General features: G+C 40.9%; 1 protein-coding gene across 1 annotated transcript; it reads right to left on the bottom strand.

Moving 5' to 3' along the window:
* Positions 1 to 1,330: 1,330 nt before the first annotated feature.
* sdr42e2 (short chain dehydrogenase/reductase family 42E, member 2) lies at positions 1,331 to 9,506 on the bottom strand. The gene is made up of 11 exons (XM_061090854.1): positions 9,069 to 9,506; positions 8,078 to 8,173; positions 6,830 to 6,887; positions 6,368 to 6,486; positions 6,205 to 6,280; positions 5,867 to 5,949; positions 5,087 to 5,224; positions 4,755 to 4,820; positions 4,183 to 4,246; positions 3,989 to 4,062; positions 1,331 to 1,582 (listed from the first exon to the last, which is right to left on the bottom strand). The coding sequence occupies exons 1-11, from the start codon at positions 9,498 to 9,500 to the stop codon at positions 1,331 to 1,333; spliced, it is 1,458 nt and encodes a 485-aa protein (XP_060946837.1). The 5' UTR covers positions 9,501 to 9,506.
* Between the last annotated feature and the right edge of the window lie 12,053 nt (positions 9,507 to 21,559).

The following is a 21,559-nucleotide window of genomic DNA, read 5'->3' as shown; positions in this document are numbered from 1 at the left end:
GTGTAGGCTATACCTAATTTTAGTTTTGATGTGGTTATTGTCCCACAGTATATTGTGCTGTACACATTTTCTGTTACTGTAACCACGATGTATGGCAATTACTGTAACAATTTCCATGGCTGTATGACTGCAATAAAGTATTTTATGTGAAACCTTGAATTAATCTTTTGTCTGTTTACACATAGTATTCTGGAAAGAAAACATCTACTGTAATCATTCAGTGTCAAAAGACTGAGCCAAGATTGAAATGTGCACATGAGGGATATTTCTATGGTCCACTGCCATACTGACAAAACACCTAAACATTTTGACCTGTAGTGTTTAAACAATGCCAAAGGGACTTTTCATTTTGGGGGCACTGACTATTTGTATGAGAAAAGAATTTAGTTTTGACTGATAAATTGTCTGTTTTGGGAGAGATATGACCTTTTGCAGGTGTGCCATGGAGTTTTGATGAACCATCTAGGTTATTTTGGCAAATGTATTTAAACCTTGGAGAATGTCCTTTCCCCCCCGAGAGATGAGCCACAGCAATCGAGAACGAACTTTTCATTTTGGGGGCACTGACTATTTATATGAGAAAATGATTTGGTTTTGAAGCTTGAGTTAACTGTTTTGGGTGAGATATGACCTTTTGAAGGTGATCCATGTAGTTGTGCTGAACCATATAGGCTGTTTTGCCAATTGCACTTAGTGCGCTGAGAATGTAATTTCTGTTTCATAAAATGAGCCAAACTAATTGAGAAAAACTGTAAATCACAGACTCATCCTCAAACATCTTTAAATCACGGACACATCCTCAAACATCCAAGACTGGAGTTGCCCAGCTCTTCATATATGTTATATATTTGGATTTTCAACCAAAGACCAAAGTCATTTTATATATCAGCAGAACTTAAGTTGTTATTGTAGTACTCGTTTCGGATTATAAATGCAAAATGCTCATTGTCATTCATTGTCAATGCTTTTATTTCTAAAAATGTTACAAAATTAACAGATAAATATCAATCAAACTCTAAAGATGCATAAATCTCAACAGATCTTTATCATAGAATCATAACGTATATTATGTAAATACACTCAATCAACAATGTCATATTTGTAGGAAAAAACACAACGCAGGATCAATACTTTGCAGCAGCCTGCAGGATTCATCCTTTTTTTTAATCAGACACTCACACATACCGACATCAAAAAGGTGGAATAGATAGTTTACTGACTTAATTTAAATAAAATTACGTAGGTGGACATTCTGAAAACTGTATTCTAGGGCATATTTTACTGCATCTATGGTGAGAATACACATAATGTCCAGTGCAGAAAAACCAGTTCAGTTCTGATTGAGTAAGCAGGACAAGGCGAGCAGCATTAGAGGGAACCCCATCAGCAGCAGCAGCAGCACAAGGTGCCGGGGCAGCTGGGAGCTCCAGGAGAGGTGGAGGAGAGGTGAGGTGGAGCGTGGCTGCTGGGACTTCAGGTACAGCTCCACGGAGTCCTCCAGGCTGTACGGCTTCGGACAGTAACCCAGCTCCCGGTGGGCTTTGTCGATCTTGAAGGTGTGGCTCACAGCAATGGTCCTCACCTACAGTGGAAGATGAGGTATTTATCAGGTGTTGTATCTCAGCCGCAGAGACATTTGAGCCCGAAAAACCGAAGTTCCGAAGTTCACTCTGTCAGCCTCAGGGTTGAGACACCGTGAGACACAAAGAGTTCCTCAAAGCTCTTCATCCTCCCTCATCCTCCCCTGTATGACTCATGCGTATAGTTTGAGCACATTAATCTTCCAGTATAACTTCACATTTAGAAAAACTAACTTCGGAGTCCTGTCCCTCCTGTCTGACCTTACAGTCATCCACACTTAATGTTTTTACCTCTAGTCTATGCAAAAGCAGATTTCTGCATAGATAGCTAGATGGATAGCTAGATGGATAGCTAGATAGATAGATAGATAGATAGATAGATAGATAGATAGATAGATAGATAGATAGATAGATAGATAGATAGACAGACAGACAGACAGACAGACAGACAGACAGACAGACAGACAGACAGACAGACAGACAGACAGACAGACAGACAGACAGACAGACAGACAGACAGACAGACAGACAGACAGACAGACAGACAGATAGACAGATAGACAGATAGACAGATAGACAGATAGATAGATAGATAGATAGATAGATAGATAGATAGATAGATAGATAGATAGATAGATAGATAGATAGATAGATAGATAGATAGATAGATAGATAGATAGATAGATAGATAGATAGATAGATAGATAGATAGATAGATAGATAGATTGCTAGATAGATAAATGGATATATAGATTTATTATATATGGATAGATAGATAGATAGATAGATAGATAGATAGATAGATAGATAGATAGATAGATAGATAGATAGATAGATAGATAGATAGATAGATAGATAGATAGATAGATAGATAGATAGATAGATAGATAGATAGATAGATAGATAGATAGATAGATAGATAGATAGATAGATAGATAGATAGATAGATAGATAGACAGATAGCTAGATAGATTGCTAGATAGATAAATGGATATATAGATTGATATATAGATGGATAGATATATATATAGATAGATAGATAGATAGATAGATAGATAGATAGATAGATAGATAGATAGATAGATAGATAGATAGATAGATAGATAGATAGATAGATAGATAGATAGATAGATAGATAGATAGATAGATAGATAGATAGATAGATAGATAGATAGATAGATAGATAGATAGATAGATAGATAGATAGATAGATAGATAGATAGATAGATAGATAGATAGATAGATAGATAGATAGATAGATAGATAGATAGATAGATAGATAGATAGATAGAGAGAGAGATAGAATGTTGTTTTTTATGTTTTGATGGGGTTTGTTGATAATGTGAATAACCAGACTTCTCATTAAGACTATCGATCGCTTCCAAGTTAATTGGGTAGTGAACCTTGCTGCTGCTCTCCGTGCTGTTTACATTTTAGTTTGACATGTGAAACTTGGTGCGTTGTCACGCGACGGGAGAACCTGAGAGTTGGCAGGATCAGTCGAGCCCCGGCCGAGAGGTTTGCCCGACTCGCCTCACCTTGGAAACTGCCCCTGTACTGAGGTCACTTCCTCTAAACGTGTTATAGAACTTCCTGTTCAGACCCGCAGCAGTTTATGTTTTATTCACAGGACAACCATCGATCCTCCAGCCAGCAGCTGTCTGAGAGGATGATCTCCAGCCGAAGGCCCACCGCACTCAGCTTTGGTTTCTGCCTCATCACACATTCATGAGGAGCCTCCAGGTCCTGACAGCGGCTCCTTAAGATGCATCGTAAACCATCGGCCTGATGCAGTGTAATCATCATGTCGTTTAACAGTGCTACAGACCAGCTAATTCTCTTCGAGGGATTCCAGTGACCATGACCACTTCGAAATGTCCTTATCTGCTAAATTTAGTTTCCATCTACTCAACGCTCACTTTGGTTTTTCATAATTTATAAGAGGCTGCAGCAGACAAGGGAGGGGCTGATAGGAAAATACTCGTCCGAGAGACTTAAACAAGAATCTACTTGTTATTGAGCAGGTAACCTAACCTGCAGCACACAAGACACGCACTTTATTTTTGGCACGCGTGCATATGTTCACACACAGCTCCACAATGTGCAACTCAGAGTCACATCTTCATCATCTATAATGTATCTCAAACAGTTCACTCAGGGGCACACAATGAAGAGAGTCTTCTGGGTAACATCATATTTCTGCTTTTGATTATGACACAAGCTCCAGACCTGCACACACACACACACAGAGAGAGAGAGAGAGAGAGAGAGAGAGAGAGAGAGAGAGAGAGAGAGAGAGAGAGAGAGAGAGAGAGAGAGAGAGAGAGAGAGAGAGAGACAGAGAGAGAGAGAGAGAGAGAGAGAGAGGTAATAAAGGATAAAAACACACTCAAACGCTCCATCATTACCTCACTTCTGGTAAAGAGTAGAGGTACTTTTATCACCGGCCTCAGAACTACATGCAAGTATTCCACCAGGATGGCTGGAAATAGATGATAAACATACATGGAGTTAGTCATTTAAAAAACTTTTAGAATTTTCAAACAAATATGGTGTGAGGACAAGCTACAAGAAGCACAGGTTTGAGGAGGAGATGAGCTACCTGCTGAATAGACCAGTGAAACTGGCAGGTTTATCAACGGTCTGCTGTAGCCCAGCTTTTCAAACTGCGAAAGAAACAACATGAAATAAATGGAAGTCAACTTCAAGGAAACTGTAAATATCAAATAGAAGTTTCATAGATGAACAAATACAGTGTTAAGACCCCAGCAAACGAGTGCTTGGCAATAAAAGAATATCAGTTATTATCACAATATCATTTTCATCAACAAAGGTGCAATGTACAGTTCAGCAAGTGTCCTTCTCTGCCCATAAAATCGGTCATTAAATTAAAAATAAATAATTATGTGTTATCGTTTATCGTGATAATTACCAATAGCCACTGATATGGAAATTCTCATCTATATATAATTTGGGGCTACTTAGAATGTTACCAGTCATTTCCTAAAACAGCGGATCACTGTAGTTTTGTAGCAATCATTACTTTTTGATGGGGACTACTTTCAGCTGCGGATGAATACACATTTACTGTTCCAGTGAGTATTTCCAGGAGCAAGTGATGAGGTGGACACTAAGGAAAACACAGAAGATCAGTATCCTCCTCCTTTAACCCACCAGAGGAGTCAGCCAGTCAAACAGGTTCACTGAGACTCCGTCATTAATGAAATAGGCCTGTCCACTCTGCAGAGGAGCAGAAATGAATGAGTTAAAAACAAAAGATTGCATGACAGTGATTGTATAGTTGACGCCATTGTTGTTCTCCGTTCTTGTACAAGAAAAAACACCATTACTCATCTTTCATGTGGCGTCATTCACTTAAGTTTGACATGTTTTCAGGTGACAAAGGGATGAGATGAAGACGTTAAGGAGAAATTCTGTGTGAGCTCAAAGTTTTCCGGTCACATGAACGTGTGGGTGTTTGTCCGGAGGTGGACGATGAGACTCACAGCTACACAGCTCCTCTTCAGTGTGAGGGCCTCGGCCGCCAGCGTGTGGGCCAGCACCAGGTTGTCCACGTGGACCCAGTTCATCCGGGCCTGTGGGTCCCCGAAGCGGAAACTGAACAACCGGCGCTCCACGTTCACCTGAGTGACATGAGTGGGAGTAATTACTGTAGACAGAGCGATAGAGTATAATATGATACAAGAGTAAACAACATTACTCCCGTTTTATTTCCTTTCATCATAATTACATCATGGCCTAATGTGTGTTTTTTGGTATGTTTTCATCTGTGTTTGTTTGTCTGTTATTCAGCAGGAATCCACAAAAACTACTTAGCGGATTATCATGAAACTTGGTGTAAGGAGGCAGTTTGGGTCAAAGAAGAACACATTCAATTTTGTAGCAGATCTGAGTCATGGGGTTTAATCAGAGACAATTACCAGAGGCGATTTATCAAAATGTGGCTTTTTTGTTGCATGGCTGCCACTATGCAAACATGTAGGGGCCAGTATTTTGTCCAAAGACACATTGGGAAGACATTGGGGAATCGAAACACCAGCCGACAATAAACTCAGAACCTCTGCCAGGTACAGGGAAGACTGGAAAGAAATGTGGTTGTAACTAGATGCCCAAGTGCTTTATCAATAATGTAAACATTTCAGGCTGGACCAGGGAGGCTTCAGACATTAACACGAGATGTGTATTTTCTTCCCAGCTCCTACGCAAAAGAAATTCATCTTCATATTCAGTACACAATAAAGGCGTGTGTTGTTTGAGTCCCTCACCATCACCCTGTGGAGGTGTCTCCTCTCCTCCGGTCCATAGATGCCACAGGGTCGCAGGACACAGGTCTGCAGACGCTCACCACCTTCACAGGACAGAAAAATAAACTTCACCAAACGATTATGAAGATTACAAATCTTCTGAAACATGAGGTTATATCATCAGTGGAGGGAAATTAGACCAAAACGTTGACAGGTGTCAGCATCAATAATTATAGTTTTAACAGAGACAGGCTCAGGTGGTTTCCTCTCTGATGCTGTGAGTTATTTTCCATTGTGTATCATGTTCATAAGTGTCCTGGCAGAGCACTCAGCAGAGCGAGTACCTGATAGTTTCTCACCTTTCAGGGAGCATCCGTTGGCTGAGAGCACCATCTGCTCTGCGATGGCTTTAGTCCTGGAGTAGTGGTCAATGTGCTGGAACAGAGAGAAACGGTGAATCCCCTCTGTAAATCAGTGGAGGCCACATTTAAAATAACTTGATCCTGTTTCATTTTCACCGACCACGTCGGGGGCCACATATGGCACCGACTCCTCATCACCGTCCTCGATTGGCTTCCCAGCAAACACCACGTTGATGGTACTGGTGTACACCAGCCGGGGAATGCTCCTCTCCTTACACACTGAGAGGGAGAAAACCACACTGTTTGAAGAACATACACGTAATGCTGCTAAAGAAAAAGTTCTTTACATCAAGGGTATGAAGAGTAAAAGTTAGCAAATAAGAAAACTGATTTCTATACAAAAAAACTATAATTTGACCATTTGAGTGTTGAAGCCTCATTATTAATTCAGATAATTGCTGGAATACAGAAAGAGAACTGGGATTTTTGTCGCCCATGATTTGCATTGGAATCACGTTATGACGGGATATAGATGAATATGTTTAGTGTCTGAATTATGTTCAGAAATCACTGGGTACATTTTTTGCCGTGTCTATGAAGCGGCTGGTGTTGGTGATCCTACCATTGATAACATTATTAGTTCCTCCAACGTTGACTGACTCCACCTGGTCTTTCTTCAGCTGGGGACAAAGAGGAAGACAGAGTTACTTCTCACCTACAGTACTTTCCTCGGCGGATGTATTAACATGACACTCGGCAACTGTGGGGAGAAAAAAAACTCCCATATAACAGGAAGAAACGTCAGAGAGAAGGAAACTCTGCGACCATCACATCCATCCGCCTGGACAGGATGTGTCGAACGGGGGAAATGGGCGGGAGAACCAGGAAACAGTTGTGTAACCGTCACATTTGCATGATAGTTGTAGATGTATTGATGTTATTAATCAATCAATCAATTAATCAAATTTTATTTGTATAGCCCATATTCACAAATCAGAATTCGTCTCATAGGGCTTTAACATGGTGTGACATCCTCTGTCCTTAACCCCCAGCAAGAGTAAGGAAAAACTACTAAAAACCCTTTTAACAGGTAAAAATACGTAGAAACCTCAGAGACACATGTGAGGATCCGTCTCCCAGGATGGACAGAAGTGTAATAGATGTCAAGTGTAGGTAAACATCATCAGGATTAAAGTTTTTAGCAGCATCAATGAGGGTAAACATTTTTCAATAATATATGTCACGCAGTCCCCCTGCAAGCATAGTCTCTGGTCAGCAGCCAGCAAGATCACGATTAAGCATCAGGATGGGATCCACTATAGTCCACAGTCATTGTCCACTGGCGCCAGTTAAGATCTATTATCAGCTGCCACCTCGGTCGTGGTCCACCACCATCCGATGCCAACGCGACAAAGGATCCTCCATTATCACTGCGATCAGCAGGCACGATACAGAATCCACCAAACTGGATTAATGATTGTAGCACCACCAGTTAATAGTAGATATGTATGCTGTCACCATGTTGGATAGCGTCTAACAGAGATCGTGACGATTTGCCGTCATCTTAAGGAACTAAAATTAAAAATGTAAAAGCCCAAAAAACGATTTGTATTGAGGTGGGATTGATTTCATTGAGAATTGGCAAAGCACTGAGGGTTTCAGTTTTTTTTCACACTTGACAACAAAATCAAAACATTCAAGGTTATAAAGAATACAACCTTGAAGTGAAAAAAGGTGGATTATAAAAAGTGAATTATTCCTGCAGTCAAACCGGCAGCACTTTATTATTCTATGAAAGAGTCTTTTTTGTAAACTTTTCGGTTAATGATTAAGTGTAAGAAGAAGCTGACAAGTTCTGAGGGGAAGTCACCTGTTCTGGTCCGGACATGCCATAAGACGCTGTGTGGAATATACAGTCGACACCTTCACACACTTTGTAAAGGGAGGGATAGTCTCTGATGTCACTCTGTAAGAAAGAGAGAAGAAGAATTACCTGCAGTTCATCAACAACAACTCTGCAAGCAGGAGTAGACGACTTTGAGTTCAACAGTGACCAACAGCAGCAGCAGACAGGTTGGGAGCTTTGCAGTTTACATGTGCTGATAAGACTAACTCTCTGGTGAAGGGACAGGACCATTAAGGTGAGTGTGGCATGGGGCCTGCAGGTGAAACCTGAATCATGTCTCCACCTCATGTGACCGCAGCTGGCGCGCTGAGCCGGATCACTCACCTGTGTCTGATTCCAGCCGGAACGCAGACTAACCAGTGAGACACACCAACGCCGGCTGATGCACGGAAACGCTAGAGTTGATTTTCAAGTCTGTGTGGAACACTGTAAACTATTGTACTGTGTTTTTTATGTAACTGAAACCTGGAAGTAAAAACAGGCCGTGTTGCTGTGAACGATTAGAACCATGAGAGAAAATATATGTTTTTTCACATTTAAAATGAGTGAAAGAATATGAGTTGATTTCCGTTTGAGTTTTCATCATTTGCAAAGTCCAATATTAAAACGAAATGCCCAGAGGAAATGGCGAAATGGGCTTTTTACGTCTAGAGTCATATTAAAAACTGTTACGACATATAATAAGAAAATAAATCAACGGAAATATAAGTGATATTCTTCCCTATTTCCTTGAAGGATTCTAAGAAAGATGTAATGAGTAAATATTAATGATCTCCTATCAGATTAGCGTATCATACAGTATAGTTTCTGAGTGTAAGTTTCATTGCGTATCCTATTTTGATTTGACTGTAATTGAGTCTTGGCTTGTACTGAATCATTTAGTGTGGGTGTAGTTATTGTAGAACGTGAAATGCAGGGAAAAAATAGAGATACGTCCATTTACACTCCTCCATACCTGATAGAAGACGGCTCCATCAGGGACATCACAGGGGGGCTTGTTCATGTCCAGGAGGACCACCGACATCCCCTGGAGGACCAGCTCCCTCCCAAGCCTGAAGCCAAAGTACCCTCCTCCCCCCGTCACCAGCACCTTCCCCATGGAGACCCCCCGGGCCAGTGGCGCCTCCTCTCCCAGCCGGGGGGCCGCATCATCCGGGCTGCCACAGCTTGCCCACGTTGCTCCATTTACCCGGTGTCGGGTTGCCACGGCCGGGCTGGAGAGGTTGGCCGGGGTCAGGTGGTTTACCCATGGCTGATGGGCGAGGTGGGGGAGGTTGTGGTGTGCGCTGGCCTGCAGGCGACAGAGGGGGGCGCTGTGACAGGAAAGCTGCTTTACCCGGCACAGAGAGCCCCCACTGTCACTCAAGGTGGATCCACACAGCTCCATGGAATTCCTGATGGGTGGAAGGAGAAGAATATAACGATTATTTATTGTTTTTTGTATCATTCAAATTTGACCTGTGCAGAATAGCCACACTTATGTTTCATATTGGGTCTCAGCTTGTTCCAGCTCTTTGTTGAAAATACAGTATGTGACTTTTACGCTGAGGGAAAACTTATTTTATTATTCTTATTATGTCATCCATATTTAAGTATATATTGTCTAGTGAACTTTTAGGATCTCCAATATCATTTAAGACAATTTTATGTATCTTATCTTATCGTAAAAAGCTGTTATCAGCACAATGCTGGAACCAACAATGCTCCATCCATAAAACATTTTTTATTCAAAAGTACCTTTAACTAAGCTTACACAAGGTCATATCATTATATTCAATATTTTCTTTCAACCTATTTTCAAAATTCTCACACAGATTTCTCCTTTTGATTTCTTTTCTATTTTAAATTTTGATATTCTATTTTATACTATTTCTATTTTATTTTTTTTTGGTTGTAATTACTTGAGCATTACTAGAAGAGAACCTGTGACTCAAGCATTTCATTGCCAGTAATAAAAATCTTGAATCTTGAATCTTGAATTTTGAATCTTGAATCTTGAATCTTGAATTTTCTTATTCTCTTAAGATTTGTTTCAAACTCGATCTCTGATTTTAAATCACTTTTGTTTTGTTGTTCTGTATTGTTTTTAATGTCCTTGTACAGCACACTGAATCTAACTCTGAGACTCTTGTGCATATGTCACTTTATCAGCATGCACAACTTGGTAATGATATATCATGAGTCAGTATTCACTTCACTAGTTTCATCATGAGCCACTGTGACAACTAAATTTATTGTGCTCAATCAGGATCTCTTTTTGTATTTTTAGATAAATGAGCAGTTAGGAGTCGAAGTGATGAATAAACGACGCGAGGATCCGGTCACCATCACGTGTCATATCTGCTTCCTACTCCCCTGAGGCGCAGATTAAAACTTTTATTTAATTTACTTACCTTAATATTGTCCTGTGGCCTCTCACGTGTACACCTGTAGCGTCCGGCTGGTGGAATAATCCAGTCTGAAGGTTCCCTCTGAGCTCGTGGTTCCTCCCGGTGCGTCGCCTCCCTCACCTGTCAATCACCTGCGCTCACCTGAGAACCGTAATGTGTGGACGCAACGCGCAGCTCCTCTTTGTGCAGCTCCTTGACGACTCCTACGCATGCTCCTATATACCTATATAACGCCCCTGAACGCCCCCCACCCCAACCACTGCCAGTTTTTTTAATCATTTTCATTTGGGATAAATAAGTTCCCCTGTGGCACTTTTTCTTTATTGCCTTATATTGAATCCATCACAACAAATACAGGACTTGGATTTGGTTGCACCAAACACCAAACACTTTGTGCATTTAACATAAAACAGATTTTGAGTGAAATGTGAGAAGTTTTTAATCAAACACAAGTTGTAAATGTAAAGCATAACATATGTGATCATTAATGAACATCTTTTATAAAGGCTTTATGATTTTACTGACGACCACATGGCTAACATATGAGATATGCTTGTGGATTTCACAGTTTTCGTACGTTTTCATAGGCAATCAAGTCTGAAGTTGTCACAAAATTTTAAATTTAAATCGTATAAAACATCTACCACTCGAACAAAAAATATTGATTTGTTCACCCTAAAGTCATCAATGTAATCAAGTCAATGTCGAAAAGTAAATAAAAAATTGAATGCATCTCATTTGTCATCATCTTGGAGGATGTTGTTTCTGCTTTTTTTACCTGCTGCTTTCAGCCAGCCACAGGCCGAGCTGGTCATTAAACCAATTTGCAATTATGCAAAACTTTGGCTCCATGTCTGCAGGAGCACTGTGATGTATTTATGGATTTATAGTACAAATTCACATAGAAAAGGTGTCGACATGGTCAGTAATCAAAGCTCAGACGTCAAATGAAGTAACAGGTGAGTGTTTGGCGGGACACCAGGCAGGTTAACAGGACAACTCGCTTCCTCAGTGTTTTTCGGAGAAGACAGAAATAGACGCTTTATGTTTTATTTAGCTGACAGCAGACAGACTGCCAAACCTGAGCCCACACTTAAATGCACTGCTCCTAATTAAAGGGGGGGGTTGTTGAGCAGCTGCCAAATGACTGAACCCTCGCGTATAAAAGCAATAAAACTGCACTTAAGAAAAAAATTGTATTACCCTCTTTTAGCGGACAAGTGTGTGATGTGTGTTTATTCACTTCAGTTTGCAATTAGACCTGTTTGGGTTAAACAGCAGCTGTGGAAATAGTTTTCTAGAACTTTGTGTCTCTTTTTTAAACACATCCTCCCTGTGGATAGGCATCACATTTACTTACCGATTCAATCCCTCAAAACTGAAACTGTTCATTTAGTATACAAAGTGGTCTGGAAGTAAACTTATAAAAAAAAAGAGAGTAAATAATTTGGGTCGTTAACTCAACAGAGGGCCAACAAACAACCATTCACAACTACAGTCAGATTAGAGTCTCCAATCGACCTAGCCCCAGTTTGCATGGGGTAACTGGCTTTTTTACAGAATCCATCCCAGAGGTCACAAGGTGAGTCTCAGGGGTCAAGAGGCGAAAAGTCACAATGTCTCAGACTTGGTTCCATTTTTCTGTCTTTGTGAATCAATGGATAATCTGACTTTGTGTAGCCTTTAGTATTAATAAAACAAGTCAGCATGAGAATTAGAAGTTAATACTAATCCCTTTATGGAGGCACTGCTTTCTGTGACACCTGGAGGTGGAGGAACATGCTCAGTTTCTGGTTGCATGCTGTGGCTACACACAGACTCATCACAGAACATTACACACTTCTACTCCACAACACCTGAAAGGGAAATGTTTATCTCAAAAGTAGATGTTACATGTCAAAGTTTTCAAAATTCAATACACTGGTTGTTCCCTGACTATTAGATTGATTCTTTTCTAGTATTCGTTCTTTTCTTTTGATTGTTTGGTTTGTCAAATTAGAAAAGAGGGAAAAGTGCAGAAACAGCCCAAAATTATTAAATATGAATATGACAAAAGAAAATAAATCAAATAAAGAACACTATATCATGAAATCTGAGAAGCTAGAAACTGAAATATTTGGTGGTTGGCATTGAAAACAACATTCTCTGTCCGTCGACTAATAGATTACTGCTCTAACTATTTAAGTTATATAACTCTATTCATATAGTAACTAAGCTAAAAGTACAGTTGTTTTCTATTCAATCTGGTGGAGTAGAGGTATAAAGCATAAAAGTAAAAATCTCTAATAAAATACCACCAATGATAAAAGAAATAACCAAATCTTAAATTTGTTTTGTTCGACAAACAAAATCTGAAACTGGAGCCATTTAATTTTGGGTATTTTTGCTTTGGAATAAATCCATAAACTATATATTGTGTGTCAGTCGACTAATCACTTAATGAAATAATTTATCCACGTCAGATATCCATACACTTACTGTGCACACACACTCTTACAATGCAGCATCTGAGTTTATTAATATAATACACACAATTCTTGGCCAAAAACAACCACCAGTCCTGACCCGCTGCCGTCTTTCCTCTGCTGCTCATGTGTTATTTCAGCACTGGCTGCGATAAAAGGGTTGAGTTACTCTCTGATTAAATGCAGCCCCAGCACACCCATCAATCACTTTCATCGAGGAGCCATCACCTCATCTGACCTGCTGAGGATGGGAGGGGAAGGAGGAGAGCTTCGGTAGAGCCAGACCTCCCCAGCAGGCAAAGACTCAACATAAACAGGATGGACATCAACTCCCAGAAAACCCTGTGAAGCGAGGAGGGAGGGGGGGATTTTCCATCTTTCACATGACGTGAAGGATGGAAAATGTGTTTGGGACTATTTTAAGCTTTGAATTGGACAACATAAATTTGCATGAGAATCAACAATATATTCGAGTTTTTTGATAAAGTACCTGCGCAAAACAAAAAGAACATCAATATTTAAAGGAATAATTCCATGCGAATGTTCATAAACATTCAAACATAAACTAACTGTGCAAGGGGGGGAATTAAGAAAATATCTGTTATGTACAAACCAGAAAATTGAAGCAGAATAAGAATATAATACGTTCATTAATATCAGTAATAAATGAATGTTACTCTCAATGTTTCTGTTTAGAGTAAAGACAATTTTTATGTCTTTATATTTGCTTTGCATCCAAGCTGACAGGCTGAAATGAAAACTGGCATTAAAAGTCCATGTGTTCATTCATTGGGCAGCAGGAGGCGCCAGACGACTGTATATGAATTTGACTAACTGGTGCTGTGACCGTTGATAACTCGCCTGTGAGTAAACATCATTCTTTGTTATTAGTGAGACCTCCTCAAACTGTCACTTATTACAGTTTGTGTGCCAGACGTTGTGTGCACAGCTTTTTATAAACAGTCTATGATGCTGATTGAAGTTAGAAAACTTTGTGTTCATCCAACCTTGTTTATATGCAGTAAAGATTTTACAGTTTGTCCTATAACGAAGCTGAATTAGCTTTATTACTGTTGTTCACATGTGTGGTTTGGAAATAAGTTTGAATGATTTTTATCCAGTGTGCTATATTCATACACTGCATGTCGGATAAGTCAGAGGTCACAGTTCATCTCGCTACTGAGCTTTACAGCAGCATAACATCAAGATTCAAGATTTTTATTGTCAAATGAACAGAGATAACATGAAGTAGTCACTGTCAATGAAATGCTTGGGTCACACACTCTCTTTAAGCAATGCTCATTAATTTCAACCCAAAAAAATTAAATAAAAATAGAAATAGTATAAAATAGAATAAAAAAAAGAATAAAATAGAATAACAATGAAATAGAATATCAAAAATTTAAAATAAAATATATACATCTAAATATATATCTTTACAGATGAATGTTCAGTTTGTGCAGTAGTGCAAATATTCAAATAGCCTTATCAAATATGCAAATATTCCAGGGTGCTGGTTTGGTGGAGTTATTGCAGTTCAGAGGAGTTTAAAAGTCTAATGGCCTGGGGGATGAAACTGTCTCTGAGCCTGGTGGTGCAGGTACCGTCGGCCAGACGGCAGCAGGCAGAAATGTTTATGGCTGGGATGAAGGGGGTCTTTTATAATCCGGTTGCTCTTCCTCTTGCACCACTGGGTGTAGAGGTCCTCTATGGATGGCAGCTCCGTCCTGGTGATGTGTTGAGCAGACTTCACCACCCTCTGTAGAGCCTTACGGTTCAGGGCGGTGCAGCTGCCGTACCAGGCGGTGATGCAGCTTTGACTTTGAAGACATCATGATGTTATGTTGCTGAAAATAATTGGAGTTGTGAGTTTAGCAGAGGAAACGTGTGAAGTGTGACTCTGACGGTTGAGAGGATTCGCAGCAGCTCTCGAGGAAATATGGTGAAGGGGGGGAAAGGAAATCACAGCGATAAAGATAGAGCTGTCACAAACACACACACACACACACACACACACACACACACACACACACACACACACACACACACACACACACACACAAACCCATAAAACAGTTTCCAGGCAGGAGATCTACATGCACAGTGGATGACAGGGCCTCAGTCCCAGGTGGGTGAGGTATTGTGAGGTAAAGGATCCGTCTATTTTCACACAGTGTCAGGCTGAAATCCAACCTGACAGAAGGAGAGAAAACAGAGATGTACACAGCTCGGGAGTGAGACTCAGACGGCAAATAGCTACTGCAGATTAACTGACAAAGAAAGAGAAATAACCAGGAAAGATCTAGAAAAAGTGACAATTTGCCTTTATTCATGGTGTGTACACAATCTAAAACCTGCTGTCACAGAGTCACAGGCAGTGATGCACAGTGAGTAATTATGCCATCAGAGACTATTGTGCTTTAAACTTGTCACGTTGTACAAGAAAAGTGCAATCACCCAACATCTCTGCCTCTGACACTATCCAGTGAAAGTCTTTACATAAAGACATAAAATGAGATATGTTGGCAGTTGTTTTTTAGTTTTTGCTTGAAATGACTAATTGAAGTGGATGAGTCATCTCATTCCACGCTCGTGTTTGGAAGCAGGAGGTCAGGTGGAAAAAAAGGCAGCTCGGAGGATGAGAGGATTTGAAGCTAAATCAATTAGCCTGAATTTATGTATAACCTCCTCAAAGCACGAGCGAGATAACGTGAGACGCTGAGAGAAGGGAGGCCGCACGGTACCAAGAGATGACAGCCGAGGCGGTGGATTCATTTTATTTATTAAGATGGAAGAGTACATTATATACTGCTTCATGGTGATAAGACCCTCAGTTACTGCCTGGTGACAAGAAACTGTGTTGGGGGCGAAATCAGCAAGTGTCTGAAACCTAGGAATACGTCAGTGGACGAAGATGTTATCACATTTTTTAACCCATAAAAAACAGATGACAGTGTTTAAAATGTTACTTAAGGATAAATAATTACCAGTAAATTGTACTTTCATATAACAATTATCCTCTGCATCCTGTGACTTGAGTTTCTGTGTCGCAGGCCGGGGTCGGGTGGATGATGTCAGGCGTAGTCCAATGGCTCTCAGCCTGTGGGTCACAGCACAAATCTGAGGGGTCATGGATTTCTGGTACATAAATCCACAGAAGTATAAAGTACATTAAAAGAAGGTAGCGATTCCTAGTTTAGCATGTCTTTGCATGTCTTTCGTGTAATTTATTCAACAGCACTTGAGGTATTTTAGTCTGGACCGATGCGAGAGACCAGCTGACAGACCCTGGACTCCACGGCTTGCGTGGCTAAAAACAGATACAAGTGTGTGTGTGTGGGTGGGTGGCATCAGTTTTCAAACACCAGAGGCTGATGTGGTAGAAACTGTGGGAGTGTTGGAGTTGTATTAGTCTTACGTAGTCGGACCCATCTGCACAGTGCTGTGTCAGCTCTCTGTACATTCACTCTGCTCATTAACACACACACACACACACACACACACACAATACAAATGCAGTGGCTGAGGCAGACTAATTTTCGAGAAGGTGATCAGGGTGTCTTGATACAGCTTAATTGATTCACTTGTAAACATTGGTTTATCCCTTTCTATAATACTTTCTATTTACTAATGTTCTGGTAACTAGGCCCCATATGAAGTTACTCTGCCTGGTTCCAGTTCTGTTTCTTGTTATTTTAGCATCTTGCCTGTATTAGACGACGTAGGAGGGAAACAATGGGAGAGAAAGGAGGGTGACATGCAGGGAAGTCCCCGGCTGGAGGAGAACCAGGGATGTTGCAGTTGTGTGGTTGTTTGGTATCATAGACCACTGACCCTGCTCACTAGACACGAGTCACGACACAAAATTATTTCCTTACTGTATCATAACGCTCATTTTGACTCAATCCCACATTCCTCTCAAAGCAGTAGCACATATTTGGGAATGGGAGGAATCTGTTCAGTTGATGCTCTTCTTCTCAAATCCTCCAGTGGCTGATGGAAATGTCTGAAACAAATGTCGGCGTGTCTGATGGATTTAGAATTTGAATTTGAAAACCTCTCAGTCGACTTGGTCTTATACCTGCTTCCTTCCTCCGCAGCCCAAATCAGCTCAGCTTAATCTCTCTCGGAGATATAGGAGGAAGAAATGAACGGACGAGCTGCATCATTCCAGAGAGGATGAAATCGGAGGGGGGAGGGGGGGGGGTTGATGATGCTGCTGCTTCAAGGACAAACAATGAGAGGGGAGGAGGAAATCTCCCCTGCCGGTCTACAGTCGACCAAGTATGAGGAGGGAGAAAAAAAGCTGGGTATGAGGATATAATGAAATCTAGGTGAGAAACAAATAAACAAAATGTATTCTCAAGAACCAACAGAGCGGTCTGAAGTTAAATTCATCTGCTGATCACATTGTTTATTATTTCAAAATGTCACACAATGGATGCTATTGAATATTGATCTTATGCTTCCACATGCGACTTTACTTCCTGCACATACCCGAGGCCCATTTAAGTTTGTTCACAGGTTATTATTTCTGCTTCCTCCTGGCTTTTTGTTTTTGCTTTTCAAAATACATAAGAAACAATCTCTCTCGCAGGGCAGATAATACTGAAGCAGAATTTGACAAACAGCTTTCCTCCATAAGGCTGCTCCCCATGAGGTCAAGGGCTCGCAGGCGATCAATATCTGGCAACTCACCTTTAAAATCCATTGCTTGGGAGCCCAATCGGCCGAGTAGCTGCCCTGATGCTGCTGGTGGCCATCGGAGGACGGAGGGGGGGGAACATGGACGTGAACAGCTTCTTTTTTCAAATAAGTTATCATTCTGCAGCTCAAAATAAGAAATGAGAATGTGCAATTGCATGAAGTAAAAATTCATTCGGCTCTTTTGTCGTCACAGTGACTGCAGCGTCCTCCAGTCGCCCCTGACCACACTCACACCTCCAACAACTATAAAACACAGCAGCATCTCAAAGCGTCTCTGGGTTGAGCTTCTCTCCAGACTAAAGGGAAGCAGTGACCGGGGTCTATTCACTCAAACCAGGACCACATCAATCATTCATATTCACTGGCACATAGAATACTGTCTGTCCCCATTCAGCAGTTATTGTTTATGACCCTGAGGTCTTTTCATGATAGCTACACGGCTGCAGGCAGCTACAGTGTGGAGGAGAGCTGCTGAGGACCAAAGAGGAGGGAACAGTAGGAGGAAAGATGGAAAAAGAAGTGAGGATGAGATTGTTCAAGTGTTTTTATGTCGATCTTTCCACGACTTTTGGTCCTGAGTGAATTATCTCCACAATTACCTCCTCCAAAAAGATTATGTTTCCGTCTGTGCTCGTTTGTCTGTCAGAATTACACAACAATTACTGGATAAATTACCATGAAGCTTGGTAGGAAGGATGCGATATGGATCAGGGAAGAGCCCATTTCAATTTGAAGCAAATCCGAATCAAGGGGCTGATCCAGGAAATCATTTTCATTTTTTTTATCATTGTGAGCTCGGACAACTTACAACATTTTCCTTGACTTCTCAGAGAATAATTCATAGATCTTGAGGTCTGATATTTATGATTGTGTGCAATTTGGTATCTAGTACATTTAGGGCCCGAGCACTGACAGACAGTGAGGCCCTATTGAAATTGTAAGGAATATTATTATTATTTGTCAGGCAAATTAATTGGCTTTTTGAGGGCTTTAACATGCTCAAATTCGTACCAAAATTTGCAGAAAATTAGAAAGTGGTGAAAATGTACTTTTCATTTATTTTCTGTTATTTATTTATTTTTTATTTATAATTTTTTTTTAATTTAATTTAATTTTTATTTTTTATTTACCTCCTGTGCAGAAGCAGACTGCGCACTTCCTCCAGCTCCTTCAGATGGTAAATGGTATCGATAATAGATAGAAAACACTTGGTCATCTGCTAATGTCTTAAGCCTAGAACTTAAGTTGGGAGGCGATTAACTAAAAGACATTGATTAACATCATGTATAGGATTTGTTTAATTGTCACATAAGGCTAAACTAACCATTGCTGGTTCCAGCTTTATATCTAATGCAAATATAAAAATCAATCATCACATCTAACTAGGAAATCCTCCTACATCCCAGAAACTGTTGAACAATTATTATAAAGTATTTTGTGAGTTCCTCTTATATGTTAATCTGTATTTTTGGCTCATTGGAATTCAAATGTAACTGCCCCCCCCCCCCTTTCTAAGCACGATGTTTTCTTGGTTCAAGTCATTTTCCATTAGATTTCTCTGCAGGCAGCCAGAGGTCATGGAAATGCTGTGTCATTTCTCTTTGGATCTTCGGGGCCTTTCAGCATGATTACTGAGGTATTATGACAGCTGGCCAGCTCATGGCTCCCCATCAGGTCACTCTTCCCCCTGAAACCCCCCCCCCCTCCTGCTCTGACCCACCTGGCCTATCGCTGTCGGGGGTCCGGGGGACAAAGAGAGGGCTGTCAGGAAACAATAAACGCAGAACACGAAGCTTGTGTTGTTACAGGCATTAATTGTTATTGGAGCTGAACTATTATGTAATGTTTACAACGCTCAGATTTTTTAATGTTCAGAACATGAGAGACTTTCCCTTTCAGACTGTCAATCACCATCTGTTGGTGGCATTGTTCACTTCAGATAAAGAACCAAGCATCTTTGCACAGCAGGATACAGCAAACTCAGTGTGTTCCTCTGAGTGCACACACACACACACACACACACACACACACACACACACAATACACACACTCAGTCCTATCCCTTGCGCAGGCACACACTGTTCTCACATGTACCCACGCATTCCCCAAATGACTCATCTAAAATAACACATGAGGCATATCAAAATACACATTAATACCCTCGTGAAAATAAACGCTGGGGCCCAGCAGAGATAAACAGTGGTCAGCGGACTTGTTCTTGGGGGCGTGAGAGTTTAGTGCCTGCAGCCCCCCCCCTCCAGGTCCCCACTGCTGCAGCAACATCACAGCAAACGAATCAACGTCCAGGGGAAACTCAGACCTGAAGTGATTGACCAGCTCCTCAGGGTTTCACCAGCGGCCGGGTGTAAACGGTATTATCCGGAGCGTGATGACTCACCAAGGTCCGGTGATTTGGTGGAGACCTTTGACCTACAGAAATCAGTTCAAGCTTGTGCCAAAAAAGAAAACTATATATTTTTTTTGTTCACCTGAGGTCTTTGACACACACATTCACAGCTGAAGAAGTTTTCCAGAGATGAGGTAGAAAACTCTTATGACAACATAAATCATATGCATATTCCTTTTCTTTTTAATATCGTGATCAGTCTCGGTTACACAGCTCCTGCAGCTACACTTTCCTCTGTTGCGTTTCTCCCTGTTTCCGCCTCAGCAGCAGGTTTCCTGTGTGATGGATGCTGACTAACAAACCTCTGCTGAGCATCCGCTTCCCATCTACTGACGGATCAATAAGGAGGGAGGCTAAAGTTAGCAACGACAACGAACCTCGCAGAAGATGCTTTGGCTTGTCATAGTAAGAAAAAAAAGCACAAGCGTCACCAGTAATATTACAGAAGCAGCCAAACGGAATCCAGCCATCAACAGATTCTGCTATTGACATCTGTGAGTCTTTTGTATTATTATATAAATATGATTCTTATACTATCTAATTGTGGTAGGTAGGAAGGTCCGTCTGTAGGTGACATTATCATCACCAGGTTGATCCTCTCCTTGGGGGGGGGCACAGAGTTGGCGTGGCCTCTCGTGAACAGATGGCGGCCATATTTACTCTTGGCAGCGTGCTGACACTGGTGGAGGCCGGACAGAAGGACAGCGCTCAGGTCACAGAGGGAAGGGAACAAAATAAAAGGAGCATGTGTTGCTGCAAGATATCAGCAGATTTCTGTCTCGCCCTTTCTCCCAGTGTGTGGGTCTTATTGCATCACATGATTTATCAGATAGATGTTTAGAGAACCTTTTCCACCAGGTGTTATTTTAAAAGTATTGAGATGTGAATGGGAGCTCTCGTAGCTGATGATGGCCTTTTTCATTAATTGAGGTGAATCTGTGATTGAGACTTTGACTCAATCAGATTTAGCGGGGTCCTAAACCTGCAGCTCCCTGTATCGCAGGAACATAGTCTTAGACAGCGATTAGAAATCCACCGGATCTGCTTTTTTATTCCAAAAATATTACCCAGATTCAAATTTATAGTGTACAAATTGTAGTAGTATAGTTTATTATCTACTTTTCCTTTATAGCCAAAGCTCTGAGGATGGATTTTGTCTCAGCTCCATCTGGATCACGAGAACTGTTCTGTCAGAGTTGATCAGTCCTCCAATTACTCTCTATTGGACATATGCTGACCTGAGTAAATCCAGTCTAACAGCCTCATCTGTGACTCCTCCACTTGGATTCATCTCAGGAACATTTAGAGGATCCTAACCCACCATGTTGGGAGACCACTGCACTGATAGAACTGTTGTGTTGAAGCTTCTATAAACAATTCTATAAAACTAGAATCAGTGACGGGCTCTATCAACCAATAAAAAGTTGTGTTGCAGCAGTGCAGCTTAACAATCATCTAAATTAAAGCCGTTTTCGGA

The sequence above is a fragment of the Limanda limanda genome, chromosome 17 (assembly GCF_963576545.1).
Source record: "Limanda limanda chromosome 17, fLimLim1.1, whole genome shotgun sequence".
Classification (NCBI taxonomy): Eukaryota; Metazoa; Chordata; class Actinopteri; order Pleuronectiformes; family Pleuronectidae; genus Limanda; species Limanda limanda.
Note: the sequence above shows the minus strand (reverse complement) of the source record. Positions and strands in the feature narration are given on the sequence as shown.